Here is a 27,370-nt window from a genome sequence, read left to right on the forward strand (position 1 = left end):
CACTTTAGGCACACAAATATCTAAATGCTGAGGAAATCAATTGACCACGATGAAGTAGGCGTGCAAGACAATAACGTTTGTTACGCAAAACGTTTTAAACTAAATAGTGTCAAAACGGCATCAGAGGGCATTAATTTGTTTGTTTTGTTTGAACGATTACTTGGCGGTAGTGTTAACGTTTCTATTATTGCGAGAAGAGAACGGTGATTGAGAAGGTCTGATGGAATCTCTTTGACAGCGTAGTCACAAAGGAACTGACATCCTTCCCATCCTTCATATAACCCCGTATATTATAAATACAACATATGATAAAACTGTCTGGCGGAGCAACAATGGCAACATTAGACACATAGTAGTTCGGAAAACTTTCCGAATGAAACATCAAGATCTCTGTTTAATTCATTCTAAAGTTCCCTTTAGTCATAGACGCGTCTAGAAAGGATTAAGGGTGCCGCAGCTAAATAAATACGTGTAACTAGCCTTCCAGACATTTTGTCTACCCCCAACGAAGTAGATGTCTGAAGCGTGTGAAGCAAACATTGCCTTTTCGTCCTTTTCACATTTATAGTCACAAACGTAATGTAATCTGCGATTAAATCTTACATTTTCTAAACATTCGAAGACATAAGTAATCTCTAAAGAATCAAGAAACTTCCTTTTTGTTTTGCACGCACGCACTCCATCTGTACGCTTCATAAACATAAAACAATGCCTTATGAACCCTTTCACCCCTTATGCCAGTTGATAAAGGACGTTTGACACTTTCCATTCATACAAATTCTGCGGTCCCACTGGCGGAACTATAAAGCTGTTTGTGAAAAGCAAGACGTCGTTAACTATTAGGTCACTGAAGTCACCTGTCGCCATTTTTCTATAGCTCTGTCAATCTTTTATTCTAATATTCCGGGCTATCAATTCTTTCGGAGTCGCGTTTATATTTAAACTATCACTTTTTAACAAACAGCTTTAGTTGACTAGGTGACAAACTCCCTTATGACTTGACAGTGTAGGCATCGTTAGAGCTCAACAACTAAGAACTAATAATGGAAGGTCTCTCAATGGCGCTGAGCGCTTTCAGCTTTGCTTTAAAGATCGGGCGACGTTTTTTAGTCGAGAAGAGGCTTAAAGATGGCGACACAGCCAATAAGACGCTATGCCAGATCATCTTGACAGAAATTGATGAAGTCAAGATATTGCTCGAGAGACAAAAACAACTAAAACTCCTTGAGAGTTTGCACCTTTTCGAAGAGGGTATTAGGTATCTAGATGAAGTTTTAAGCAACGAGAGTCGTGACGAGAAAGAAATGAAAGGGCAAGCGGCGGAATTGAAAAACTATTGCCCTTGGACATGTGTTCTTGAAGCCGATTTGCTTATTAAAAATATTGAGCGTTTAAAAAATCTGCCCGACCAGGGAGAAGCAGCCATTAAGGTTTCGAAAGCCAAAGAGAGATTTCAGCAAGCCCGTGAGAAAGCAAGAAGTGCTTTTTGGAATGACAGTCTTTCAATGTCTGATATGGTTCTTGCTGCAAATATTGGCGTCTCGTCCGTGATACTGGAGAATTATAGAAATCCCTGGATTGCAATGCAGGAGTATAAAACGTGGCTTAAACATTTAAATGGCATGAAAAGGGTGAAGGAGACTTTTAAGCGTGCAACTAAAAGAGGTGGAATTAGTGGCGACGACCAAAAGAACTGTTTCTTGGGTGTTTGCCACATAAATCGCGTCATTTACGAAATTACACAAATTGCGGTCAGTGGAGAAGAACAGTCCTGGATCTGGTCCTGTATTCAGTTCGGAGATGAGAAAGTTGATCCACTGCGCGATGCGAGACTTGCGCATGCTGAGCTGAATGTGAAGCATTACTGCTTAACATTGTCATTTGGCCAAAACCTTAAAGAAGACGAAAATTTGAAGTTTGCTTGCGACATCGCTGTCACCAAAGAAGGAACTTTCGTTATCGTGGACGAAGGTGATCAGAAAATTAAAGCTTTTGACAGAGAAGGCAACTTTTTGCGTTCTTTCTCTCCCCTTCGTCGTCGTTTGGATGATCAAGATGTCTGTGGGATAACAACCGACCGTGAAGATAAGTTGCTCGTACTTATCAAGTTAGATAAATATCGCCATGAAATCTATGTATTTGATCAACGCGGTAACCTACAAAACAAATTTCGCCTGAGGGAAGGACTTGTGCGCTGCTCCCCAATCCTCAATGACAAAAATGAAATCCTTGTTCTCAATGAGAAACCTGATACGGAGCGATTGGTGGTAGAAGTGTACAAGGACTTGCAATACGTTGGCAGCCTGGAACTGAAGGAACCAAAAGAACAAACAGAGCCCAGCAAGTCTGGAGATACCGCAAAAGGATCAAAGGAGCGAAAAGATGCCTCAGAAGAGTCCAAAGTTCAGAAAAAGCCAGAACATTCCAAAAGCACCAAAGACACAAAGAAACCTAGAGAGCCTGAAGATCTAGATGCAAAAGAGCAATTTAAGAAGTCCCAAGAACCCAAAGGCCTCACGAAAGCAAAAGACATTGCCATTACTGACAATGGAAGCGTGTTAGTATTGAACAGTGATGGTAGCGTGGACGAGTTGAAGGACGAGGTACAAACAGAGCATCGAAGGTTCAAAGGGATTCCATTAAAGGGAGTTCAAGCCATAGCGTTCCACTCCTTAAGCAAACATGTGCTAATCGCAAACAGCTCAGAAGGAATCGTGAACATCTCAGTGTGTGCAGAAGACGGTGAATGCGTGAACAGTTTTTATGCAGACAAAGACAGAAGTGGAAAGAAAGAAAGAAAATACATTGCACCAAGGATTGCAGTGACCGCGGAAGGACGCATCGCCGTGCTCACTGGGTTTGTGGGCGAGAGTAAAGTAATTGTTGTTTAGAGCACTTTTTGCTGTCATGTATCTTAGGAATTCGTATACTCTTTGCGATATCAAAAGACATACGGATTAGAAAAAGTACCAGAGTTTTACCAATGAAAAACGATTGAGAAGACTTAGAGTACCCAGTACATCATTAAACTATGTAAGATAAGATTTCAACATGTGTTTTTAACTTCTAAAACCTCGCACACTGTAAGTGCTAGTACTGTCTGATCAGTTTCCGTGTGAATAGCCGGTTGTTATTCAGTTTTGCAAAGTTTGGCGTCCGTCCCTTAGATGCAATTTTGCTTCGATCCGCCAGAAATGTAGTCACAGCAATCAAATGTTATCACTGTCAGTATGTTTACTCTTATCCAGGGAGCAAAATATGGATGCCAGGAAAGCAGTTTAGCTTCCGTTTATACAAAGGAACGATTCAAACTACTTCTGATCGATATCTCAGGAAGCGTTTTAGGATCTTGCCTTAGGATAAACAAATTCACTGGGTTTAATTTAAAACTGAATAGTTTAACAAATGAGGATACCTTGCTATGGAGACTGCAGTTTCATGATTTCTGTAGTGCTGATGATAAGTCGATATTTAGTGGAAATAAAACAGTAAGAAAGTACAAAATCGAGTGGATTCTTTGCAAGATAATTCTATTGATATGAAAGTACACGACACGGCACACGTAAAACAGGCTTTAATTTAGTTTACCTTTCTTTAATAGTTAGCAATATTTTAAATTATAGAAGATTAATCTGTATACGTAGTCTTTCGTAATAAGTTGTAGCTTTTATATTAAATTGTTATTGCCTGATGTATTTACCGTGTTGTTAAAAAACGATGATGATGATGATGATGATGATGATGATGATGATGAGTACTGTCAGCAGCATCGCCTAAGATGTCTTCGGGTCTTCGGCAAGAATTGACGTTTGTCGGTGCTCCCCCCCCCCCCCCCCCCTCACACTCCCCGTCGCAATTCCTGTAAAGCGGAAAAAGGCGGTTAACCCGGTGACACTTCTGAAGCCGAGAACACACCTCGCTTCATACGCATTCCGATATTAGAGGGGGAAACGAAGAAAGACATGCATAATTTCAATCGCGTTTAGCTAGCAGCAACGCTTTTATTGCTGTCCACAGATAAACTCCGCGAAACGGCGAGGACAAGGCGAAAATATCCACTTGCTCGGTACCCACTGTTTCAACCGAATTTGCATCATTTCTGTTTCGCGCGAATCAACCACCCCTTTAAAGACGTAGACATGGTCATCTTTTTCAGTGCAGGAAACATCCTTTTCAAACACAATATCTTGTGTATAGTTGAATTTTACGGGGGAGCAAGATGGCCGTTTGCCCCTCAATAGGCAACAGAAGGTCATGCCACGGACTCACCAATCGCCTGCCGTAGAAGGTCATTTAGAAAGATGACTTTACATTTCTTAGTGCCTACCCAGGTAAACTTGCCATTGTATGCTGTTTCTTTCTCTAGTAGCGCACGTTAGCTGTACCCGCGAGACTGTACAACTCCCCTCTTCTCCCGACCTTTGTTAGAGCGAGTGGTGTGACATTCTATAAATTCTTCTTTCAGATATGTCTGAAAGAGATATGCGAGGAATTTTCCAATGAAGGTAACGCCAGCGATTGTCATGGCGTCACGATATTTTAGAATTCGATTTCGGGTCAATGACGTACACTTTTTTTCTGGAATTTGGACAGAACTTTTCTACGTTAATCCAGATTAAGGCTCGGTGCAGATATTCGTGGAATACAATTCGTAACCGCCTGTAGCAAAACGAAATTTGCGACTTGCTTCAAGTAAAATGGCATTTAAGGGAAGGTTAGAGCTCGTGTCTATTATTTAAGACATTCTCCAGGATCAAGTAGAAGATCTTTGTGTTGTTCAACGGAATAGTGGTAAATAAATTGACTTAAACCCAATGAAATGCTTATCCGTGTAGAGTAATCGGATATATCATCATTACACGCGACACGACAACTTCCGGGTTTCATGTGTGTTATTTACGCGCACGAATAACCAACAACCGTTAACCATTTGAAAGTCAGCGTATTGCAAGTAACCTTCCCTGTTCTTCCCAATTGGCAGAATCTACAAAAATTTCTCACTTCACATTATTTGATATGCAGGATGGAAGCAATTTGGTGGCAACATAGTCGAGTTTGACACTTGAAATATCGTTAATCGTTTGCCGGCGACAATACGATTAACTACGTAACTACCCTTTCTATTTCAATTGAACGGTTAACCATATAAACCTTCTCGCAAAGCTCTGTATTGCTAGTTCTCGACCCCAGAAAATGTTGAATGGTTTTTCTTAATTCCTATAAAGCGGGAAAAGGTATAATTAGAATCACCATGAGAGGACGGAATGGGCTTCAACTGTAAGTATCATTTCACGCAGACCTTTTCTCCGCTGGTGTTACAACTAACAAGAGAAAATTCGCTTTTCAAACGTAAAGCGGGACAAATTCCTTCTTGCAAATCATTGCGAAACATTACATGTTTATTTTTGTTTTTAGAATTTGCTTGCACTGTCCAAAGAAATGCAAAGCGTACAGAAAAACGTGTTAAAACGTGCTTAACGCGACAAACGTGTTATAAATATAAAGCTTCGCTAATTACCTTACAAGATGAATTTCCTCTACACCGATATGCATGCAAAAATAAAATTAATACCCAGACTACAAATTTGGGCCTTGTCACGTTGGCTTCACGTTTTCATCCGACAAACTTTCTCGAAACAGCTGTATACAAGCCCAGAATTCTCCCAAGTCTTTATCTTTCAAAATGTAAATTTACACAACCCTGTGTTAATCTCACCATTTACAGGGAATAAAAAGTCCTAAAATAAGGCGAGAAGAATTTGTTATCAGGTTTTTATTTTATCTTTGTTACCAATAAATTACGAAATGTGACCATCGTTGGTGTAATCTTTACTACCACACCCCTCCCCCACTCCTGCTATCTCCAAAACGTAACTTCGCCCCACTCGTGCTTCTCAGAAGAAGTACGGAAAATGTTTTGTATTTAATATTCGAGGATAAAAACTACGTGATAGGGTCTTTTCTTGTCCTACTAATGTCACCCACGCTCTCACTGGTAGGCTCGATTTCCGCTGCTCTCTCGAGTATAGTCTTCTTTCCAGAATAGCGACTGGTAATCGAGCTATCTCACTGGTTGAGCAGTCGTTTTGCTTAAGGCATTTTGCTCGCCTTGGGAGGATTGGAAAATGATAACACAGATTGGACTTTTCCCTCTTGCTGGTTAAAAGAAACGTTTTATCCGAGGCTAAGGGGATCATATTTTGAGTTTGTATGGTGTAGAAATGGGTACCAGGCAATATAATGTAATCAATGGTGGAGATGTGCGGATGGACTAGTATCCTATCCAGGGGGGAGTAGAAATTACTCCTAGTCCCCTCGTGCTACTAAAATCAGAGATAAGAACCGGTCTGATGGGCCACTGGGTTCGTAGAACCTTAAGCTTACTGAAATAACCCATCCGCGCCCTCCAGTAACATCAGGGAGTTTACGAAACCACGGCGGCAACAGCGACGGGAACGTCACTGAACAAACGAATTAATGAGCAGAACAATAGCTGTGTACGTGCGTTATAATTCTTGGTACATTTCTTTGCCGTCCTTTGCAAGACAACGACGTGAAATGAGCAAATTTTGCGTTGTCTGGAGAACGTGAACCAAGACGGCTAATTTTTTAATTTTTTATTTCAAATTTATCGCTGTGTTCCGGATCTAGATTTGCGATAGTTTTGACAGTGATAAACAAAGTAAATGACTTTAGAGTATCGCGAGATTCGTAGGTAAAGTATAAATTCAGTTTTTAATCGACGTTGTCCTCGGCGTCGCCGTCGTGGTTTCGTAAACTCCCCATTTAATCTTTTTGGACGTCTTTTTGTCTACGTCACACTGGGAACGAGTCTCTGACGTGATTAATTGTAATAATATTTTAATAGTTCTGGCCTCTGACGCACTGATTTGTATATGTATGTTCCTGCCATGTTTAGTTTGTAAATATATCTTATTAACCAAGCGCGAGGGTCATTCGTGATAGAACACTAGTAGATTTAGACTAAAACTCGATAGAAATACGGAGAACATGTTTCCTATTTCCTTTAGAAAATACCGCGACAAAAATAAGAAAAACAGCTTGTCTACTTTGATCATCAAAATGTAGATTCTCTTTGCTCGCGCCATCATTAAGTCAACAGCTATGTATTCTGTTAGGTTGCGTTTTCGAGATGTCTGTAAAGAGGGTTTAGTTAAAGTTTTGAACGACTACTAGATTTATACTAAAACAATTAGATTATCCGCTCTCGATTTCGATAGTCAACTATCACGCGACAGAAATCTCCAGCTCATAATGTAATTGTTTAATAGAAACACGATTTCAAACCAATTAGGGCGCGTATTTTCTTTGGGCTATCATTTAAATATATATAAAATATCTGTAGACAAAGCTAGCTTTTAGTTTTAAGATTTTATCTAAGCTGTTATATAGAGTGTTTTACAACAATTTAATATTACTTAATGATATTGTGTGTAGATCAAAACACCTCTTCAGATTCTAGTACCTTTTAAGTAAATCCCTCTCGCGTGATCCAGTTGTTTTTCTTCTACACATTAAATACCGTTAATAAAAATAGCTATTTTAGCTTAAGTAACATTCTATAATGGGGTTTCCTCTGTTTAAGAAAAAGCATTTAATATAAATCGTTATTGAATTCCAGCAAAATGGTTAATATCAGAAACAAAGCACTTCAGTGACGTGTGCGACAAATGAGCAGTAGCATAATCCGAACAATAAGAACATGATGATAAATAAGTCAGATACGGATAGTATTATTAAATAACATCGATAAAATACTAGAAACTGCACTAAACAATATTTTCCTTAGTAATCCTGATTTCTGTTGCTTGAGAAATAACTTGTTTGTTAATTGTTGCTGATATTAATATCGACGATGTGTTACTAAGATGGCAAGTCGCTAAAAACTCTACAAATTATTTACGGAATACTTTCCTTCTCCTGACTTGATCAGTTAGTGTAAATTTAAATCGTATTTGGCAATAGCAAACTACAGTTAATATCAGCAACGTGATCGCTCTTAAATCAACTATACGGCAAACAGGCAATCTGGCATTATAACAAAAAGCATGATAAAATAAGTCTATGGATAACACTACTACATTACAAAGCAGCGTTAACTGGGTGAGCTTGCATGTGTACAAGCACCAAAATTATTTGCTCCCTAGAATCCATGACTCCTATTTCTCGAATATCAGAGATGTTCACTGATATCATACACGTTGGAGATTAATCAAAACGTGTTTATACACCGATCAAGAACTAATTATGGCAAATGCAGGGTCAGATTTGCTGCTAATGATTTTTTGAAGTAATATACCTCAAAACATCAAGAATGCCACATCTCGTCAGAGAGTTAGAAAAGCCTGCTTACATCAGAAGCCTAAGAGTGACTTCCTATTTAGTTATAATACTTTTTCCCCTTTGTTATTTATCTATTAACACGTTTTTTTATTTTTCATCTACTCCGGTTTATCAAATTACTTGTTTCCACGAAACTAACTTCTATAGACGTGTGTTCGCTAGTTAAATAAAAAAAAAGCTCAATAATTAATATCTTCAGTGAAATATTAGATTAGGTGAGGTGAAGTCTTTTTAACCTAGTGGGCTTTCGTTCTCACACTTCCACATTTTTTTAAATCTCAGTTTAGTTAAGACTTTTGTTGCGGGGAGATAAAGAGACTTGAAAAGTGAAACTTCACCTAACTTTACATTTGTGAACCTTTCCATTCAGTCGAACTTAACACGTACTTAGATAAATGGGTAGTTATATCTTACTCGGTGACGGTTTAAGGATAAGGATATTATACAATTAATTTCAAATAAGTGATTTCATTATTGAGAGAAGGGCTTTCCCGAATGTGCAGAGCTTCTTTGATCTTGAGCTGGAAGGTGGTGCCAGCTTGATCAATCACGTGAAAGCAATCCCTGGTGCTTAGGGCTCGGCAGCTCTCAGAATCAGAATAATATCACCTAATCAAGCATGTTAATCTAAACTTGTTATTGGAATTCTCACACTTTTCATAAGTGTGAAAATGTTTCTCTTCTTCCAGCTATTGTACTCATTAGCATTTTCCAGTATTTACATTCTAAGCTCTTTGCACATATTGCAACTCACCAATGAAGGCAGATGTTTCTGCCGAAACATGTCTGTGAATTTTAAAATTGCCGTCATTTATTTGAAATTAATTGTTATCTTCGTGCAATCCAGACCTTTCAATAAGGATATACAGTTTGGTAAATAGCAATGCTATTTCATCCTAAACAAAACACACTAAATTAACGATTGCTGGGCATAAAAGCCGTAAAAGCCACCAGTAAGTCATATTTACTCTTATTTAACGGACACTCGACCATTTTCCCAATTTCTTTCCAGTGGTGCTCGTCTTGACTTGTTCACTTGGTGGTTCATCCTGAGCTCCAAGATCTTCAACCTTGGAGTATTTCACGCTATCATATTTTCCCATGTGGACCAATTCCGTGTATGTCTGGAAGGAATAATTATAAGAAATGAGTACAACGAGAGGTTTTAAACATTAAGAGAAAATAGTAATAGTATTAGTAATAGTAGCAGTAATAGATATTTATATAGCGTTCTGTTCTAAGCACTTTACAAAACTAACAGAGCTAAAAAGATAGTTCTAAGAGATTAAAAAGGAAGTTCTAACAGATAAAAATACACCACAAGTTCGAGTGGCAAGTGGACAGAAACTTTGTACCGTGATTATTTACATCGTTTTGCAAACTTCTGTGCCACTGTTTTAGATATCTTCTAACAAAAATCATTTCTATTAACACCAGTAGTCGAAAACTAATTTTCAACACTTGAAAGTACTGGTGAAATGAAATTGATGATGAAATTTTACCTGTGTTTGCGCATTTTCTCTGAACTTTGAAATTTATTTTCTCGAGTTCCCTTAGGAATTTGTTACCTGTGTTATTTCAAGCAACCATTTACATCTTTAACTTTAAGAAAATGTAAAAAAGGACTGTAAAATATCTGAAATTATTCTGGTACAAGGTTTTTGTCCACTACAAACGGAAATTTCTCGATTTCCTATCGGATTTTGAAAACGGCTTTTTTTTTAGTGAGAGAATATTTCTGCAATTACAATCATCGTGTTTTAGAGCCAAGTTCATAGAATTCTGTTAACCTAGGTTATTGATTGGCTCATTATCACAAACCTCCTCACGAAGGTATGTATCCATTCTTTTTCGTAGGTTTTCAAAAGGAAGACGGAAGTCTGGGTTTAAGTTCCAGCACCTGGTCATTACATCATACCTAAAAATGGACACGTTGAAATTCATAGCCATTACTAGTCTGATCTTACTACATGTTTTTTTTTTTTTTAAATAATAATTTTCAAAACGCCTGAGAGAAGAATTACGTAAAAGTAATACCTTCCCTTAAGTAATTTCAACTGAACTTTAGTTAAGGTGAACAATTTGTGCTGCATAAAATGATTGCCAAAAACTTGCAGGCATTTATAAGACACCAGAATATCTGTTAAAAATGGTCAGACTTTTTAACATCCTTTGAATATTGAGGCAATAATTGTTCACATTGCATTTAGACTGTAAGAAAATGGCCAGTTAGGTCCATGGCGCACTCAAGTTGACTTCTGCTTAAAGAAAACGAGGAGGAAATGAAGAATTTTAGATATTTTAAGCCAGAAATAAAGAATAAACAATAAGTGTGCATATCGTGTTCCATATCGGCCAATAGTCAGCGAAAACCAGATATCACAATAATAATAATAGAAAAGTTATCGTTGGCACGTTAAGAACGCGCTTACAATTAATAACTTAAGGTAAACACTTAAATAGTGATTAATAAATTTACAATTGGTCGTCAATGTGGTCAGGCTTTGGCATTTGATATCCATTCAGGACTGCTTGAACCACTCTTCCTTCTGACCATCCTGGGTATGGAATTCCTCCTGTCAAGGAATACAGGTGTGTTTTAACTCAGTTATGAGTTAGTCTAAAGAAAAACACTCTTTCGTTTTAGAGCAATCTATCCCTCAATGTAAGTGTGCTGTGAGCTGCTAACTAGGTGTTTGCCATTTTAGTTTCAGCTTCCTTTTGTCTTTATTATTCTTATTGCTGTCGATATTCAACAAATTTTTAAACTTACCGATGGTGAAGATCTCGTACAAGACAATTCCATAAGACCACCTGTAAATTAGTAATATAGATCAAAGCTGGATATACTAGTGTACTATAGACAAGAACAGAAGTTACACAATAGACTAATAATGTCACTGTTTTAAAGATCAAGTGAGAGTGTATACTAGAATTCTACAGATCGAAGAATACAAGGTAAAATTATAATAAAATTATGGTTGTTTTTCTCGTGCTTCAAAATTCTGGCAAATTTATGAAGCTCATAGTAAACCCCAGATTAAAATCGCTGGACGACTAATTTGCAATTTTAGACCTAAACAATTAACGCAAATGTCATTATTTGACCATGAGTCTTTGTGCGACTGGAGAATAAGCTTTCATGCTTATTATAATGGTAGTCGATTATCTCATCTGCTCTGTCTACCAAATCCAGCCAGAATTTGTTGCAGCAATGGCAAGCAGTATTTCTGGAAGTAGTTACTTGCTTTATCTTTTCGTTTTGATGAAAATAATGAGATTAAATGTGCTATTACACTACCTAATATTTCTCACAACTTGTCTCTCGCCGAGAAATTCCCTAGCGTATAACCCCTGGAAATGAACATGTCTCGCAACGGTTTTGTTGCAGTAACCGTTTCACAAGGTAGAATTAAGCTCGATTTTCGCTACGTTGTTCATGTCAGAAAATGCTACACTAGGCAACGTCTCTTAGAACTTCAGTTGTTTCGCAACTGCGCAACAAAATTGCGAGGCAAGTTGCAAGAAAAATGGACTTGTATCACAGAGCCTCAACTGACGAGGGCAGCAGGAAAAATCTATATTGTACATACACGTCACTTTGGGTTGAGAGCTCAGCAACATTTCCTGACAGAATCTCAGGTGCAGTCCATTTGATTGGCATACAGCCCTGTAAATACAACAGTATAAAGCTTGTTAGTGAACACTCAGTATGTTTTGTTGAAAATCTCTATTAGCCAATTAACGTCCAAAAAAGACAAAGTGGCTCTGAAACCCCTGCCGCTTTTAAACTTGGCAAAAATACCTATTTTAAAATGCTAATCACAACATCAACAAAAAAGAGTGGTCGTAATTGATTCAGCAAAAAAAATGCGAAAAACCCTGGTAACAGTTGTGACCCACCTTTTAAGTTCTTTTAAACAGTTAAAACTGTTTCCCTCCGCACCAGTTATTGTGTTAGTTGTGTAATGGCTTTGTAAAATTATAAATAGATATACCTTTTTAGCATTTCCATGTCCATACTTAAAATCTTGATAAGCCAGACCAAAGTCGGTAACTTTGCAAACAAAGTTGTCATCAAGAAGAACATTACGAGCTGCCAGGTCACGATGGATTATCTACAAATATATATTATTTTACATTTTGAATAAAACAGTTGTCAAAAAGCACCATTTAGTTTTTGCCCTTTGGAAAAAAGGTCTAGACTCTTTCCCTGGTTTTTGGAACCTGGGTCCTTCAATTTAAACCAAATCTTTAGAGGAAGTCAGTGTTATATTCCAATCCAGGGATAGGAGAAGACTTAACCGCTTAAAAGAATTCAAAAGCTGCAATCAACATGTTGAAAAGTTGATTGAAAGCACCTGGGAAACCTTACAATTCTTGAGCAGTGAGAAAGTACTAAATATTTTCAAAATACATATCACCAAAAGTGGGTTACTATGCTAAACTCTAGATTAAGTGGTCGGGGAATATTTGGAAGTGCCTTTGGCTGACACACTTTATTTTCGCAATGCCACTCCCACCCAGGTCTATAAAATGAGTACCGGCAGATTTTATGTTGGCGGTTTAAAGTTCAGTTCATAGTACACCAACATACTACACTGTAGTTACCAGTGGCAGATTTAGAGTTTGTCCAAATGTGGACTTAGCCTGTGGAATTCTGTTGCAGTCTGATTTCTGTGAGATGTTTACTTACCCCTCTAGATCCAAGAAACACCATACCAGCAGCAATTTGTTTGGCAAACAGCACTAGGTCATATATTTCCAGCTCTGGAACACTCCCCTGTCCAAGATGATACTTATCATGAATTCCACGGCTTTTCCTCAGATAACCCAGCAGGTCACCACATGCCAAGTACTCCATGATCATCATTGGATGAACTAAGAGCATGAGAGCATGATCAAGAATAATAATCTACAGTCAACCTACCTTTTGAGGCATTCTATATTTTTGGGAAATTTCAATGACGTGGCAACCTAATAATTACTGTATTGGACATAGGATTGAGTGGTCCAGATCTGGGACTCTGACATGTCAATTTGTTGTCTTGTTAGACACTCGTTTTGTTTTGTTTGAAAATGAGGAACTTTGCCAATGTTGACAATGTTTCATTTTCTCCCAGGGGTTAAGCAGGCTTTGGCTTAAATTGCAATAACTGAGATGATCACATTTTAATTTCATTTGCATTTCTGCAGTTCACATCATTCATTCTACATAAACCTATATTACATTTCATCTCAAGTCGTACATGAAATAATTATTTTCCACAGTTCACTTGCCAAGCAAGATAATTGCAACTTTCACCTTGAGTTGTAACACAGCCAATAAACTCAACAATGTTTGGCTGAGGTTTTTCTGCAAGAAGTTTTCCCAGTTCAATTTCTCTCATCAGAGATCTCCTACCTTCTTCCCCAGAAGTGGCTACAATGTAAAAACACAATATAATAAGGTACAATTATTGAATTTGTCAATTGGAATTTTCTGAATTTGTCAATTCGAAAGCACATCTTCAGACACGCAAAGGATCTCAAAACCGTTTTCAATTAACGTTTCATTATTCAAAAAAGGCAACAAAACAAATTCGATTGTCTTATCCACGAAATGTTAACTTTTCAAGATCTCAAGCCAGCTTTGAACGTGCAAACTGACTCTACTACTCAAAACTATTTATGTGAGATCACAAGAAAATGTCTATTATTCTTGTTCCACCAATTTATATTCACACCGCGTTAAAACTGTCACTTTTACCTTGATAATGATGTCAGCAACATCGAAACGTCAGACAGCTCTAATATTATTATTTCTATCGAAGTTTTTCAGTAAACCACAAATAAATAGTAGCTATACAGTATATGCTATTAAAAAAAAAATAGCAACGATTTCAACGGTTCGGAGAATAGCACTCTAACTTCATTTTGTTTGTGTGGTCGCAGGAAACCAAGAAATTCAAATGTTTAGTAGTTGCAATGGTGAATACTTAAGCTTCCAAAATTCCTTAGTTATGATTATGCATGCATACATAATACAGTGTAGGAAGAGCTGGAGTATGGATCGACTCCGGTGTTCCAGCCCTGTCCCAGTGGGTCATAGCATTATGTTCTTGGGGTAGGCAGTTTGTTCTAACAGTGCCTCTCTCCACCCAAGTGTACGAATGGTTACCTGGAAGTTAAATTCTGGGAGGTAACCCTGCAACGGACTGGTGTCTCATGTATACATCTGGTTGCTTCATGCTAAAATCTGGATTAAAACTACCTGGCACACACAGAGACTTCACTTTCTAATTGATACAATGAAGTAAAAATATTTGAATGTATTCTTGTTTGATTTCCTGTATTTAGGCCATTTGAAGTATTGAGAATTTTCTACCCAACAAAGTAAGCAAATTAAAAACCAAAACGTTGGTATTTACCACGCAATTTTCCCAAACAGCTACCTTTCTTGATTTGGTCCTGTTTATTTGGTATAGGCAGTAATATTGACACACTTTTTAAAATTTTGGTAGAAATTGGATAACGTACCCCGTATGCTGGCAGTATAGATCACGCAAGTGAATACATGAAAGATCATATATGATTATATATGATCATTCAAGACTGATTTCTTTTTCAGGCTTTAATTTCACAGTTGTATATAACTGCGATGGTCCTTCATGTCCTCATATCTTTCTCTGAAGTTCTATATATTATCTTTCATATATTCACTTACATTCTTACCATCTCCCAGTTGGCTTGATAACTCAGTCCATTGTTAGAGCACTGCACAAGTATTGCAGAGATCATGGGTTCCAATCTCATTCAAGCCTGATTTTTTTTTCTTCAATTTCACAGCTTCTTAAGTTGTGCATATAACTGCGATGATCCTTCATGTCTTGAATACAGATGACCAGGAACTGTTGGAAGAAAAACGTCGACCCTTTCAAACATGCCAGAATCACCACCCCTCATGCCCATAAAAAGGCCACATTCACCAGCATCTGCAGACCCATTCGCAACAAGCTTGACAACATGCAAGATGCTTGACTCAGTATTAAGGCAGATGAGAAAGCCATCAAGCAAATGTCCACTAGGAAAACCCCAGGATCGGACGCCATCCCTGCTGAGGTGTACAATGCAGGTGGTATCACCCTCTTCCAGCCCATGTGGGAAAAAAAAAAGCTCCCTCAGAACTTTAGGGATGCCACAATCGCCCACATCTACAAACGCAAGGAGAACCGCCTGCCCTGCAGCAACTACCACAGAATCTCCCTCCTGTCCATTGCCAGCAAGGTCTTGGCCCGTGCGCTGCTGAACTGCCAGCTACACCACCTAGAGTGGGGCCTCCTTCCTGAGAGTCAGTGTGGTTTCTGCGCAGGTTCAGGAAAAGTGCAAGGAGCAACTACGAGATCTCTTCACCACCTTCAAGAACCTGACTAAGGCCTTCGACAAAGTCAGCAGAGAAGGGCTCTGGAAGATCATGTCCAAGATTGGCTGCCCTCACATCGGTCGCTAACAAACAAACTTCCTCCCAGTAACCAACGGCGTCAAACCAGGCTACATGCTTGCCCCAACACTGTTCAGCACGATGTTTTCGACCATGCAAACCCATGCATTCAGAGGCTGTGATGCCAGCATTAAGATCCGGTACAGGTTCGACGGGAAACCGTTTAACCCCAGGGGCCCGTTTCTCGAAGGCCCCGGAAATTTTTAAGGTCTTCAAAGCCATTTTTAGATAATCTGTATCTAAAAACTGAGAGGTTTATACGCCTGAAACACCTTGTTTGAAGAGAACCTCTGTTCAAATTAAGAATATGTGAATAAAACAGCTCTGTAATCATAAGGTTTTAGATTTTGCAACGGCTTTCCGGGTGCGAAAACTTTTTTAGCACCTTCGAGAAGCGGGCCCCAGATGCCTGCAGGCCATCAGGAAAGTGAGGAAAACTGCCATTAGAGACCTTCTCTTGGTGGATGAATGTGCTCTCAACACCAACAAGAGATGCAACTGGAGGACGACAAGATCTCTACATCCTGTAAGAACTTCGGTCTTACCATCAGTACTAAGATGACAGAAGTGATGTTCAATCCCATACCAGGACCCTTGCGTCACAGTGAAAGGACAGCAACCCCAAGCAATTGAGAACTTCACGTACCTTAAAAGCACTCACACTCACTCAGCAAGCATCGATGTTGAGATCAACAATAGAATCTCAAAAGCCAAAAGCACTTTCGGGAGTCTCCGAGAAACAGTCCGAGAGAAGAGAGGAATCAGCATGGCCACCAAACTTTATGTTTATAGAGCAGTAGTCTTCACCACCCTGCTGTATGGCTGCAAAACCTGGACCACCTACAGATGACACAAGAAACTGTTGAATCGCTTTCACATCACATGTCTTCAGAAACTCATCATCTGCTGACAGGATAAAATCCTAGACACAGAAGTCCTCCAATGAGCAAACTCCACCAGCATCATCTCCATCATGTGTAATGCCCAAGTTAAATGGGTAGGCCACATTACCCGCATGCCTATCAACCACATCCCAAAACAGCTGTTCTATGATAACTTCTGCCAAGGCAAGAGCACGGTCTGTAAGCCCTTCAAAGAACGCCTGAAGATCTGTTTGAAGGATTTCTCTATTGAGACCGCTTCATGAAAGGCCGTTACTTCAGACCGCCCCACCTGGCACAGCCTGGTTGCCACTGAAGCTCGGACAGCCGAACAATGCAGAACTGCCACAGCACAGAAAAAGCAAGGGACGCACAAGGCCAGAGCAGCAAGCATCCAGCACCTCACATCCACCCACAGGTGCCCAACCTGTGGGAGAGGGTTCCACACCCAGATTGGCCTCATCAACCACCTCCAGACACATCATATTTGATTTCATGATCATCTTCGACTACAAAGGACTAACAACAACACAACACAGATCATAGTAACAAAGCAAATTTGCATTCTTATTTGATATTTGAGCTGTCAGCGTAAAATACCCAAACTATATCCCAAGGACAGTTTTGTGAGGATGGAGATCTCATTTAGCTCCCAAAACAAAGAATTGAGGTACGCAGTTTTATGTTGCAATTTCAAAGTTAAATGTTTTTCGATTTTGAGGCTGCATGCCTTGTGTAAATTAATATTTTCCTAAAGAGAGTCCAGAACTTAAACCGACAAAACTACTCTCCTTTGCTTCAAGTAAAAAGCAAACCAAAGCAACGAGTCGCTGTTTTTACTTCATTTGTTTATATCTGCCAGCTGTATATAAATGTCAATTTTAGCAAGATTAACTAATTAATACAGCAAAACCCCGCTTGTAAAAACCTAGTGGTTTAAGAACCTGCTGGTAGAGATTTGCCATTTTAATACTATACCCAAAAATATAAGGACCTGTTTTGCCAAGTAAGATCATGCAGGTTCTTTTATGTAGGTTACAGTTAAATTATGATAAACATTTTAACCAGAGTGTGACTTTGAGATAGCAACCTTTTTCTGGTAATCAACAACTCTAATCCTCTTCATACAAATTAAGAACCTACTTGGCCTAAATTGTCAATAACTACCCCAAAGTTCAACAGCCTAGACTTCAAAAATGTGGGTTTTTATTGTATAGAAATTACAACGATTTCTGAGTAACTTGGGGACCTTTGACCACACAAACAGAGGATAGTAAGCCTGTAGTCAGAGACATAGATTTAATAGTGGAGCTCTGGCAGCCTGAAAAGCCACCAAGCAGAGCACCATAGCCATAGGAACAGAAACAAATGCATGCATAGAAAACCACGCATCCCTTTTTTCATGGTAAACATGGCTAGCAGCATGGATTGTAAGTGTGTGCTCCCTACGACCACAACGATGGTGCGCAGCATGGCGATGGACAGCAATGTGATGGTCATATGACAGCTGTCAAAACAAGGTATCTGCTGACCAGTATCACATAATCATATCGAGGTTGTGTGTTTTTTTTAAGTTTATCCTGCAATCTCAATGGTTCCGGCTAGATGATTTTCTTGAGTATGGCTGTGAACCTGCGGCCTCGAGCCATACTCAAGAGCTAGGGCACAGTTTTCCCAATACAGACCTCAAGGTCAGCAAATAACATATATATTCCGTTCGAGATTTCAGATATGAGGCCGTTAGCCGTATTAATGAGATGCCTGCATTAATGGACTTTTCTTGTAATAAAATGTATGGGCATTTTTGCCAGGACATAAGGAGGTGACCGTGATATAAAGCCGGGTTGCACTGTATCTAAGTTTGTCTTGTTACTGTTACTTGATCTTACGTGTAAAGCATTTTGCAGCAACGGTCCGCTTTTCAGGTTTTCCATCGGGTTTATTTAAAAGTGCTTTCCAGACTGCTCCAAATGCCCCCTTGCCAATGACCTCTTGAAGTTGTAAAAGGTCAACTGCAATCTCCCATTCATCCGCTTCAGGGTTCTGGAACTGTATCTCAACTGCTTTCTCTGGATCGGGTCTAAACAATTTAACTCAAAACTTCATTGTCACAGGGCAGGGTTAACTAATCAAACATTATTGCAGCCAATCATGTTAAGTCAGTGATTTTGTGATAAATTGAAACAAACTGTGACACATTTAAAGGGATTCCATAGACTACCCTATTGTTGATATCTAGATAGCCACCAATAGTTTTTTTTACAATCAAATGTTATTCATCATATTTATTTCAAATCTATTCCCTGCAGTAACAACTTTTTACTCAGTTTGTACCATTAATATATGCATTCCTCCAAAGAGTAGTTCATGCGGGGATGTTGCTTACTGTAAGTCTTCCCTCAGTCAAATATACTGAAAATAGGCCCTAATTAAAATTGTATAGATGAACTGACTGAATTTTATGACTGCAGGGAAATAACACAAAAACACCCTCATTGAATAAATTGAAGCTATCAATCGCTGCAAAAAATTACAATAAAAAATTTAAAGGAAGATTAATTTTTTAGTTACACAGATCCTTCTTGAAGAAACCCCGTCACATAGATTATTGTCCTTCATTTAGTTATATTGAAGTTTTTTTTTTTTTTTTTTGTAATTTTTATTTTTTTTTCAACATTTTGGGTTATAATACATACAATACAACACAAGACATAACACTAGTTACAATACTTACAATACGTCATAACTACAATAGATTACATACAACAAATTATAATTACTAATCGTAGCCTAATTATACCTAAAGAATATACAATGCGTTGTTTACAATAGTGCAGCTACCCAAATACAGAAAAAAAAAAAAAAAAAAAAAAAAAAAAAAAGAAAGAAAGTAAGTTAGTGACATGCTGAGAAGGAGAAATTACAAATTAAGCTCAACTATTATTAAGAGATGGCATTAGTTTTTCCCACTTTTTGTAATGTTTATAAAGTTGGTTATTTTTGGTAGCTATTTTTTTTTCAATGTAATAAACGGTTTTTGTCTTTGCTAAAAATATTGTTAATGTTGGTTTAATTTTATTTAATTTACATTTATAAATAAAAAACTTTCCTAGCAGTATCAAGTGATTCAGGATAATAAAGTCTTCGTTGTTGTTGAACACTCCAAACAATATATTTTCAAATGTCAAAGTGTCCAAAGATACATTCTGGTTTGAAAGCCAAGAAGAAAAAGCCCGCCAGAAGTCTTTTGTTGTATCACAATAAAAGAGCAAATGTTCGAGGGACTCGACCTCTTTCAAACAAAAGGTGCACATTGGTGATTCAATCATTTTAAAACGGAATAACCTCTCATTTGTGAAAATTATATCGTTTAATAATTTATATTGGAACTCTCTAATTTTTGTTTCAAGTGTGACGGTGAATGGTAAAGAATAAATTTTTTTCCAGTCTTCTATAACCTCTGGATATTTGTCCTTCAACTTCCTTTTGGCGGTTGGAGGAGTTTGTTTCTTTGTTTTAAATCCTTTATACAAAAGTTTTGAAGAGGCTTTTAACAGATCCGATTTGGTTTCGTCGATATAAATATACACTGTATCCAAATGCTGTTGAAGATATAGTTGCTGATGTTGAATATGTGATTCTTTGATAATTAATCTCCATTCTTTTGGTATGGCATCTACAATTCCTATTAATTTGAAGTACTGGATTGGAGATAGATTCGCTTCCAACACTTTAGGGCTTTCAAGAAATTTACCCGTATCGGATAACAAGTCACCAATTTTAACAATTCCTTTAGTAAACAAATGTTTTTCAAAAAGAGATTTTCCGTGTATCACAATATTCCTATTATTCCAAATAATTTGGTCTACAACATCCTCATAGGTGGCTACCTTGGATTTCTTTAAATTACGAAATGCCTCTAGACACTCTTTGTAGAATATTGGAAGATGAACCGGTAGTTTACTAGTTTCAAAATCACAGAACAGGATGAGTTTTCCACCTATATTTCCAAAAAAGAAATCATCTAAAATAGTTTTCCAAGTGCTGTTGCTCTCTCCTAGATACTTTTTTAAGATCATCACTCTTTGAGCCGATATCATGGATTCAATATCAAGCATTTTTAGTCCTCCATTTTCAATATCATTGATAAGCGCGGTCCGTTTAATTTTATCGTTACCTTTCCAAATGAAACCGAAAATCAGTCTGTTTATCTCCTTGACAAGATCGTTTGATATTGAGATTGCAGTCGCTTTACTCAAAAATTTTGGAATAATGAAGGTCTTAACTATTTGAATCTTACCAATCAGGGTAAGACCCCTCCACTTCCACATACTCAGCGTTTTTTTAATAGATTTGAATATTGAGTCGAAGTTTGCTTTGTCTCGTGATGGTTTGTGATAGTCAAAAACGGTACCTAATATCTTGATTGATTTTCGCACTTTGTGAGTAAAGTCATTTTGTACTAGTTTATGTGGGCCGATACCAAAAACTTCTGTTTTATCGTCGTTAATTCGGAGACCAGAATGCAATGAAAAAACCTTTAAAGTTGCACAAAGTCGCGAATATGCATTTATGTCTTTTAGAAAACAAGTCATGTCATCTGCAAAAAGCGTGAGTTTGATCTCCACGTTTTTGACCATTATTCCTTGTATGGTTTTATCCTGCCTGATTTGACATGCGAGAACTTCCAAAGCTAAGATGAATAATAAAGGTGATAGAGGGTCACCTTGTCGTACACCACGATGGATACAGAAAAGATCTGTAGTAAAGCCGTTATTTAAGATACAGCTGGATATGTTTGTATAAAATGTTTTTACCCATTGTAAAAAATACGGTCCAAAATTGAATTTTTCCAATACTTTAAATAGATATGTATGGTCCAGAGAATCAAATGCCTTTTCAAAGTCAATTGCCATTAGAATACCTGTTGTATTTGTGAGTTTTGCCAATTCAAGTAAATCATCGATTGTTCTAACTGCATCAAATGTAGACCTTCCTTTGATAAAACCATTTTGATTATGGTGAATAAGTTCTGGCAGGATTGGCTCCAGCCTTCTAGCAAACGCTTTGGATGCAATTTTAACATCTACGTTGATCAGTGAGATAGGTCGCCAGTTCTTTATAAATCGTCTATCTTTATCTTTTTTCTCCAATAGGGTAATCATTGCCTGCTTTTGCGAAGTTGATAGTTGCCCGTGTTGGTGAGAGAAGTTTAGAGACTTTTCAAGATACTTTGCAACCACGTGCCAGAACGCCAAGTAAAATTCCACAGTTAAACCGTCACTTCCAGGTGTTTTGTTTTTCGGAAATGTCTTCAATGCTTCGTACAGTTGGGATCTAGTAAGTTGTTTATCTAAAGTCATTTTCTCTTCATCAGACAATTTTTTAGTATCCACTTCATTAAGGAAACGATCAATTGAATTCTCACCTAAATTATACGAGTCTCTATCATAGAGTTTTTCATAGAAATCATGAATCTCTTTCATTATTTCTTTTGGGTCTGTTATATATGAATCATTATCCACGGATAATTTCCGTATACATGTCTTTTTCTTTTTAGCACTTTCTAAATTTAAAAAATACTTGCTATTCTTTTCGCCCTCTTCATACCAACTCACCCGAGATCTTATGATTGCTCCTTGTGTTATATAATCATAATGGCGTTCGTATTCTGATTTGAGAACTTCTAAATCGCAGAGATTTTCAGCACTTGGGTGTTCGTCACATTTTCGCTGACACTCTTTTAATCTAATTTCCAAATTTACCAGCTCTGACCTTCTCTCTTTTGCTTTCTTCTTACTATAACCAATCGTTTCATAGCGTATTTTATATTTTAAATAATCCCAGGTAACCCGCGGGTCTTCGATTTCTCTACTTTCGTCTACCCATTCACCGATTTTGTTTCTAATTAGGTCTACATATTCTTTATCTTCTGACAAACTTGCATTGAATTTCCAAAAAGACGGTCCATAGGTTGAGTTCTCTATACCATTAATGTACAACGTAATGGCGGAATGGTCAGATCTAATAGCAGGGATAATATCGACCTTATCAACCTCTTCCTGTATATTATTTGATATCAACCAATAATCTAACCGCCGTTGAATCATTGGAGTTTTCTGTCTCCAGGAGAAACGTTTTAATTTTGGGTTTCTGATTCTCCAGATGTCTATTAGGTCAAGAGAAAAACATAGATTTTCTATCTTTTTGGACGATTCTTTCAATTTTGGAGATCCTCCCGATCCATCCAAATCTGGGTCGCGGATAACATTAAAGTCACCACCTATTATTATTTTGCAATCAGTGTCAATTTCCAATTTGTCGAATTCGTTCTGTATTTCGTCGTAAAAGATGCATTGTTCGTTGGTCTTATTTGGCGCATAGATATTCAAAAATAAAAAAGATTGACCTTGAACAAGACCTTTTAGAATGATATACCGACCTAGATTATCTTGTTTACATACCTCAAATTTACAGTCAAGCCCTTCTTTGACTAGTGTTAAGACACCTCTGCTGTGTTCAGAACCATGACAAAAAAACAAGTCTCCTCTCCACTGGGATTTCCAGGTGTTTTCCACCTCGGATGTGCTGTAGGTCTCTTGTAGAAAAATTATATCAGCTTTATCCTTCATACACCAATGAAAAAGTGCTTTTCGTTTATCAAAAGATCTTATCCCCCGAACATTTAAGGATAGGATACCAAAATTTAAATTAAGTTTTGTAACTTTTTAAGGACATATTTAAGTGAAAAGGCGAGCAGTTGCAGAGAATGAGATAGTAATCTTTAGTAGATGAGCTAATGAAAAAATTTGCATGTCTCTTGAACAAAAAAAAGGTAAAACTAATTAATATTGAAAAGGAAAAAGAAACAAAAGAAAAACATTTATAACACCTACAACTACAATTGAACATGTATGTAAAACAGTAGCCAGCGATAAAAGCTGTTAATTGCGCTACTAATGGAATAGGTCTTGCACGCATTGCGCTAACTAGATGACACGCATGCAGCTCCATTTTTAAGAACAAGTGTGAATGAGGCTTACATGTTATGAATACCTAGATAGAGAGTTTATGTTCCAAAGAAATTAGAAGATTCGTATACCCTCAATAAAAAGTTTGTCCGGCTCTGATCTTTTGAAGAACGCCGATTTTCCGTCTTCTTTTGCTTTTTTGAACTTAGGCATTAATTCCTTTCTGCGGTCCACAATTTCTTTCGGAAGGTCTGGCGATATTCCGAAACCAGTTCCTTTCAGCTTTCTTGCACTTGACATGACTCGCTCTCTGTCGGAGTATCGCAAAAAACGTGCGATTATTGGTCTTGGTTTTTCTTGCGATGGGTCGCGTTTGCCAATGCGGTGCACTCGTTGATACTCAAAAGAATCCGCCTCGCTGATGTTAAGTTCCTTCTGTATAAAGCCAATTAACACCTCTTTGACATTTTCTTCTGAGAGGTGGAAAGATTCAGCAATGCCGTAGAAGCGAAGGTTTTCCCGTCTTTGATACACCTCCATATACAACTTCTCGTTTCTTAAGGCCTCGATCTTTCCCTTGAATTTGTTTTCGGTGTTTACTGTATTTTCTTGGATAGTTTGTTCCAGAAGCTTTACTTTCTTCTTTAAATTTTCTATCTCTGTATTTGCGAACGACATTCCTTCATCTAACACCTTCAGTTTTGTTGTGGCGTCCCTGCTGAAGCTTTCAAACTGCTCAGCTTTATCCTGTAACTTGTTAACCTTTCCATCGACCACTTTCACAAAACCCTCAAGGATGTCCAATTTCTTTTCCATGTTGTCTAACTTCTGCAGAACAAGGTCTAGCTTCGGCATTACAGAATTAGCCAACTCCACGGCAGCGGCGGTTTCGTCTTCTTCGCTCGATTGCACCGTGTCAGACATGTGCAACTTGACTTTGGCTTTCTTCTCCAACGGTGAAAGGGATTCTTCTTCCGACGAGTTGGATACACTTCTCCAAGTTGGCCCAGTTCTCTCTACATGAGTTTTTCGTCTGAACTTTTCTCCTTTTTCTGCCATGTAGAGGCCTCCATATACGAATTTTGAACGGAGCTAGCAAAAACACGTCTATACTCTACCCATGCTCGGCCCAATCCCCCCAGTTATATTGAAGTTCTTACAAAGGTTAATTAACTTTAAAGCTTATAAAAAAAAAAGATGAATAGGAGCCATATTTCCCAGTAGTGCATGTACACCTGCAGATTAAATCTAAAATGTACTTTGAAACACGTTCATACATGCATATGCTTATGTTTGGAAATATGGGATGGATTAAAGGGGTATTTCATGATAATTTTGCTACATTTTCAGAGAAATATGCAGTCTTAAACTTATGGTAATATCTTCACTCATGCACGAAACAGTCCCATCATAACACCCTAATTGAAAAACTAAGAAGATTTTTGGTGAAAAGGAAAGGTAATCATTGTGATTAGGTTTTTGAGACTTTTCTAAAACACAAACTTAGGGTAGAATTTCAGTCTCAGAATTTATTATAATGTGTACAACCCTTTGAAAGCTTCAGTGTAATAGAATAGAAATTTCTAACAAGACACTATCTTTTGGATTAAACTTTGTCTTTTTTAAACCATTCTCGTGATAGTGCCCCTTTGAAGATAAATGTTATCCATATGCTGTTATTGGTGGATACGCAAAAACAGTGAAGATGTAAAAAGTAGAAAGTGTAACCACACACTTTTAGTAAAATAAAACAATAAGGCATCGACTTACAGTTCGGCCACAGCTGTATTTACCCAATGAAAGATAACGAAAGACGCATATGTACGAAAGAAAGAAACAGAAGAAACAAACAAAATAAAACCAGGTTGAATAAATGCCAGAGCTAATAATATTATATACCCTAAGACAGATGTAGAGGCGTGGTGGCCTCATGGTTAGTTTGCTCATCTCCGGATCGAGCGGTCCGGGTTCGAGTCCTGGTCGGAGACAATGTGTTGTGTTCTTAGGCAAGACACTTTACCGGTGGCAACGCTGCAATGGACTAGCATCCCATCCAGGGGGGAGTTAGAAATACTCCTAGTTGCATGCTTCATGCTACAGAAACCAGGACAAGTTCTGGCCTTGCTCATATGCAGACTTTACCTACTTGCCTATCTACCTACCTACCTGCCTACCTACCCTAAAAAAAAGAGGTGGTGCGTTTAACTATAACAACAACTATCATGTTGCCAAAGACATTTGTTAGGAAGAACACCCATGCTCTAAAAATTGCTATTTCTGCTATTTGGTGTAGCTATATATAGTACCAGGCAACAATTTATTCCTTGGGCTAAGTACTTAAGTAAAGTGTTTTACATGACACTAAAACTGAATTGTTCATGAATCCATAAATGGTTGTATGGCAAATCAACATAATTGACTCTCTTATTCAGTTATTGTTTTTACCTGCTCTTCGATACTTGCAAATGCACCAGCCTACAGCAAATACGACAATGCAACCAAGTACAGGCCCCACAATATAATACCACTCCAGAGCCTGCCTGGCAATAAAAGCTGAGAAGGGAGCCTTTAGTATTACTATACAAAACTTCATTTTAACAGTTTTCTATCTTAGTATTGTTAATCTATTGGAAGAAACAGCGCCTTATGGTTAGTGCACTGGACATTGACCAAACAGTCCACGTTTAAGCCCTGACCAGGTTCATAACATTACACAAGCCCCTCTCAACCTGGTCTCGATTCTTCAAAAGCTGATCGTGCTAACCCAGGAAGACCCTAAATGTGGAAGTGTCTGGATGTCCCAGGCACCATTATCCAGATATTTTCAAATCGTATGCAGTTAGTCCAGCTGTTACATATACTGATAAGGTACTTTGAAAGTGTTGTGCTTGTAACCCTCGGACGTACAAGCTAACTCATACTCCAACCGTGGTACAAGGGGGGTGAATGAAACCCCCCTCAGGGTTTTCGTTCTGTTTAGGCATAGCAAAATAAATTTACATTGATTAGATAGCCCTGAGCGTCCTCTACAAGATGATACCATTTTTATTCATCATGACGTCATTTGCCCCGCCATCTTGGACCCACCATCTTGGATTTTACTATTTTCTTAAAAAGTCAAGAAATAAAGGAAATTAACGCAAAATCAGGCCACCATACTTATGAAATGTACAAATTCATGAATTTATGCAATTAAATGAAGAAAATTGGAAAAAAAACTACAGAATTATCTCCAAAAAAGTTGATTTTTGGCCAGGCGTACATGAAGTTTGATGATTGCCAAGGCAACGTCAAATAATGGTCGCGCAATTGACATATCAAAATTTCCGCAGAGAATGAAATTTTCAGCGTCTTTGAGTAAATCGTCTTTTCAAAACTTTGAGAAAACCTTATGGGAGGCTGCAATCCACCCCCCTTGTACGTATGAGGGTTAATAGATAAAAGATAATGCAACACAGGGTAATTGCCAGCTGATTACATTTATATTATGGGCTTATACAATTACTATATGTGATGTTATAGTGTTGTAAACTTGTCTGCCATCATCCTAAAGTTTGCAATTTTCTAATTTTTATCAGTATTATTATTGAAAATTAAGGATGGAAAAACCTATCAGGGGTCCGATCGTTAATAAAGAAATGGTACTGTTAGTATTGTAACCAGCTGATTTTTTT

General features: G+C 37.9%; 3 protein-coding genes across 3 annotated transcripts in view; 1 reads left to right on the forward strand and 2 right to left on the reverse strand.

The window, feature by feature from the left end:
- Positions 1-385: 385 nt before the first annotated feature.
- On the forward strand, positions 386-3,695 carry LOC110053458 (uncharacterized). The gene has a single exon (XM_020759682.2). It carries the CDS (start codon positions 1,044-1,046, stop codon positions 2,889-2,891), a length of 1,848 nt encoding a protein of 615 aa, XP_020615341.2. The 5' UTR covers positions 386-1,043; the 3' UTR covers positions 2,892-3,695.
- Positions 3,696-7,373: 3,678 nt separating this feature from the next.
- The window catches only part of LOC110053462 (fibroblast growth factor receptor 4-like), a 37,226-nt gene continuing 17,229 nt past the window's right edge, over positions 7,374-27,370 (reverse strand). Inside the window, exons 12-22 of the mRNA XM_089281468.1 lie at positions 26,142-26,249; positions 25,467-25,479; positions 18,615-18,805; positions 13,670-13,786; positions 13,061-13,245; positions 12,363-12,482; positions 11,958-12,034; positions 11,138-11,178; positions 10,844-10,940; positions 10,186-10,282; positions 7,374-9,488 (exon numbers count right to left, since the gene is read on the reverse strand). Coding sequence (XP_089137594.1) covers positions 9,339-9,488; positions 10,186-10,282; positions 10,844-10,940; positions 11,138-11,178; positions 11,958-12,034; positions 12,363-12,482; positions 13,061-13,245; positions 13,670-13,786; positions 18,615-18,805; positions 25,467-25,479; positions 26,142-26,249 — 1,196 coding nt within the window. The 3' untranslated portion in view covers positions 7,374-9,338. The remainder of the gene's footprint in view (positions 9,489-10,185; positions 10,283-10,843; positions 10,941-11,137; positions 11,179-11,957; positions 12,035-12,362; positions 12,483-13,060; positions 13,246-13,669; positions 13,787-18,614; positions 18,806-25,466; positions 25,480-26,141; positions 26,250-27,370) is intronic.
- On the reverse strand, positions 23,486-26,128 carry LOC149095948 (uncharacterized). Its single transcript, XM_089280970.1, has one exon. It carries the CDS (start codon positions 24,753-24,755, stop codon positions 23,811-23,813), a length of 945 nt encoding a protein of 314 aa, XP_089137096.1. The 5' UTR covers positions 24,756-26,128; the 3' UTR covers positions 23,486-23,810.

This window comes from Orbicella faveolata, unplaced genomic scaffold (assembly GCF_042242905.1).
Source record: "Orbicella faveolata isolate gen_17 unplaced genomic scaffold, um_ofav_v1 contig_48, whole genome shotgun sequence".
NCBI lineage: Eukaryota > Metazoa > Cnidaria > Anthozoa > Scleractinia > Merulinidae > Orbicella > Orbicella faveolata.

Excerpts from the sequence above, each read along its gene's own strand:
- LOC110053458 (XM_020759682.2), top strand. The coding sequence starts at position 1,044 with ATGGAAGGTCTCTCAATGGCGCTGAGCGCTTTCAGCTTTGCTTTAAAG.
- LOC149095948 (XM_089280970.1), bottom strand. The coding sequence starts at position 24,755 with ATGGCAGAAAAAGGAGAAAAGTTCAGACGAAAAACTCATGTAGAGAGA.